Source organism: Mizuhopecten yessoensis, unplaced genomic scaffold (genome assembly GCF_002113885.1).
Source record: "Mizuhopecten yessoensis strain PY_sf001 unplaced genomic scaffold, ASM211388v2 scaffold6799, whole genome shotgun sequence".
NCBI classification, from domain to species: domain Eukaryota; kingdom Metazoa; phylum Mollusca; class Bivalvia; order Pectinida; family Pectinidae; genus Mizuhopecten; species Mizuhopecten yessoensis.
The window spans coordinates 141,342-142,689 of record NW_018406730.1 but is presented as its reverse complement, the minus strand read 5'-3'; the positions used below and the strand labels follow the sequence as shown (position 1 = coordinate 142,689).

The 1,348-nt window shown below is 34.2% G+C and overlaps 1 protein-coding gene across 1 annotated transcript in view; it reads left to right on the top strand.

Annotated features, from left to right (window-relative positions):
• The first annotated feature begins 200 nt into the window (after positions 1-200).
• LOC110452680 (galactose-3-O-sulfotransferase 2-like) overlaps positions 201-1,348 on the top strand; it is a 4,872-nt gene continuing 3,724 nt past the window's right edge. The window contains exon 1 of the mRNA XM_021501330.1: positions 201-373. Coding sequence (XP_021357005.1) covers positions 351-373 — 23 coding nt within the window. The 5' untranslated portion in view covers positions 201-350. The remainder of the gene's footprint in view (positions 374-1,348) is intronic.

Sequence of the window (1,348 nt, the reverse complement as noted above, 5' to 3'; positions counted from 1 at the left end):
TCACTTAAGTGAAAAAACAATTCACTTAAGTGAAAAAGATTTCCTCTTCAGGTAGTTAAAATTTATGCAAAAAAACACGTTTATTTACCCTTAAGGTAAAACGAATTTCACTTAAGTGAACAAAACATTGGCGTAAAATTTACCTTAAGATGAAATATGATTAAATGTTAAAACGGCTTGCCATAGTCCCTGGTCTAGTGCAGTCACCATAGCAGAGTAAAACCAGTCGGATTACAACTATTCACAATGTAACACCTTTCTATTGAACAAGGAGATTCTAGCTTTGTCAGATAAACTAGGATCAGACAAACGAGAATCATAATTTCCTATCTAATTTTTAGACTCGAGTGATGCATGTTGCCAAATGTCTGCGGTAAGTAAATTTTACAGCCTTTTAAACCTCGCCTAAGTATTTATATATCTTTGAGCTAGTAAGGGTGATACTGCTTGATGACAGTGAGTTTCTACAGAATTACTATGCTGCTAATTGTATTATTATACTATGTATTATTATACTATTAAAGCTAACTAGATAATTACCATGAAAATGATTATGAACATATATCGCTATCATGATAATTATCCCAATAACTCGACTTTTTTTAAACGACAAGTCGACTAACCGAGAACATTTTCGGGACAAAACTATCTCGACTTATATTAACTCGTGCCAAGAATATGTCATCACGAACTATACAAATGTGACATTATATTTATTAGAATTCCTTGTAGTACAGCAGTAGTGAACGTATCCCCGATATCCAGGGGTTACGCTCACTTTCGCTCTCTAGACCCCTGGAATATGTATTAGCAAAGTTGAAGGCACGAAGATATAACGTATTTGAAAACAACGCTTATCCTATGTGAGGATAAATCTAAGGAAAAAAACAACGTTACTGTTTTATATGACTTTACTGGTTGGAATAATTCGAACCTGTGCTTTCTTTTGTCAGGCCGATTGAAATGATTAAATTGTTCATTATGCGCACCCATACACGGTACCCCTATCAGTAAAGTACGGAGTGATCCCGCTATTGCGCACCGACAGCAATGTCGCATAAACATTATTATTTGAAGATGTCAGTTTTTACATATTTTAGGACAGTTCTTACAAAAAGGAATGTTCAAATATCGATACCTCTTTTAATATGTAGTATAATGTAGATAAAAAATTGTAGTTTTAGATACTTTCAAACCACATCAAAAAGTCCACAGAACAACGTGGTTCAACTCTAGACAAAGACATTTGTTTATTTCGTGTTGAAATGTGTATTATATGGCTAGTGGCTGTTGGATTGTGTATTGGACACGTCGATTAATCAGATAGAAACCAGTTCGTTCCCTTCAA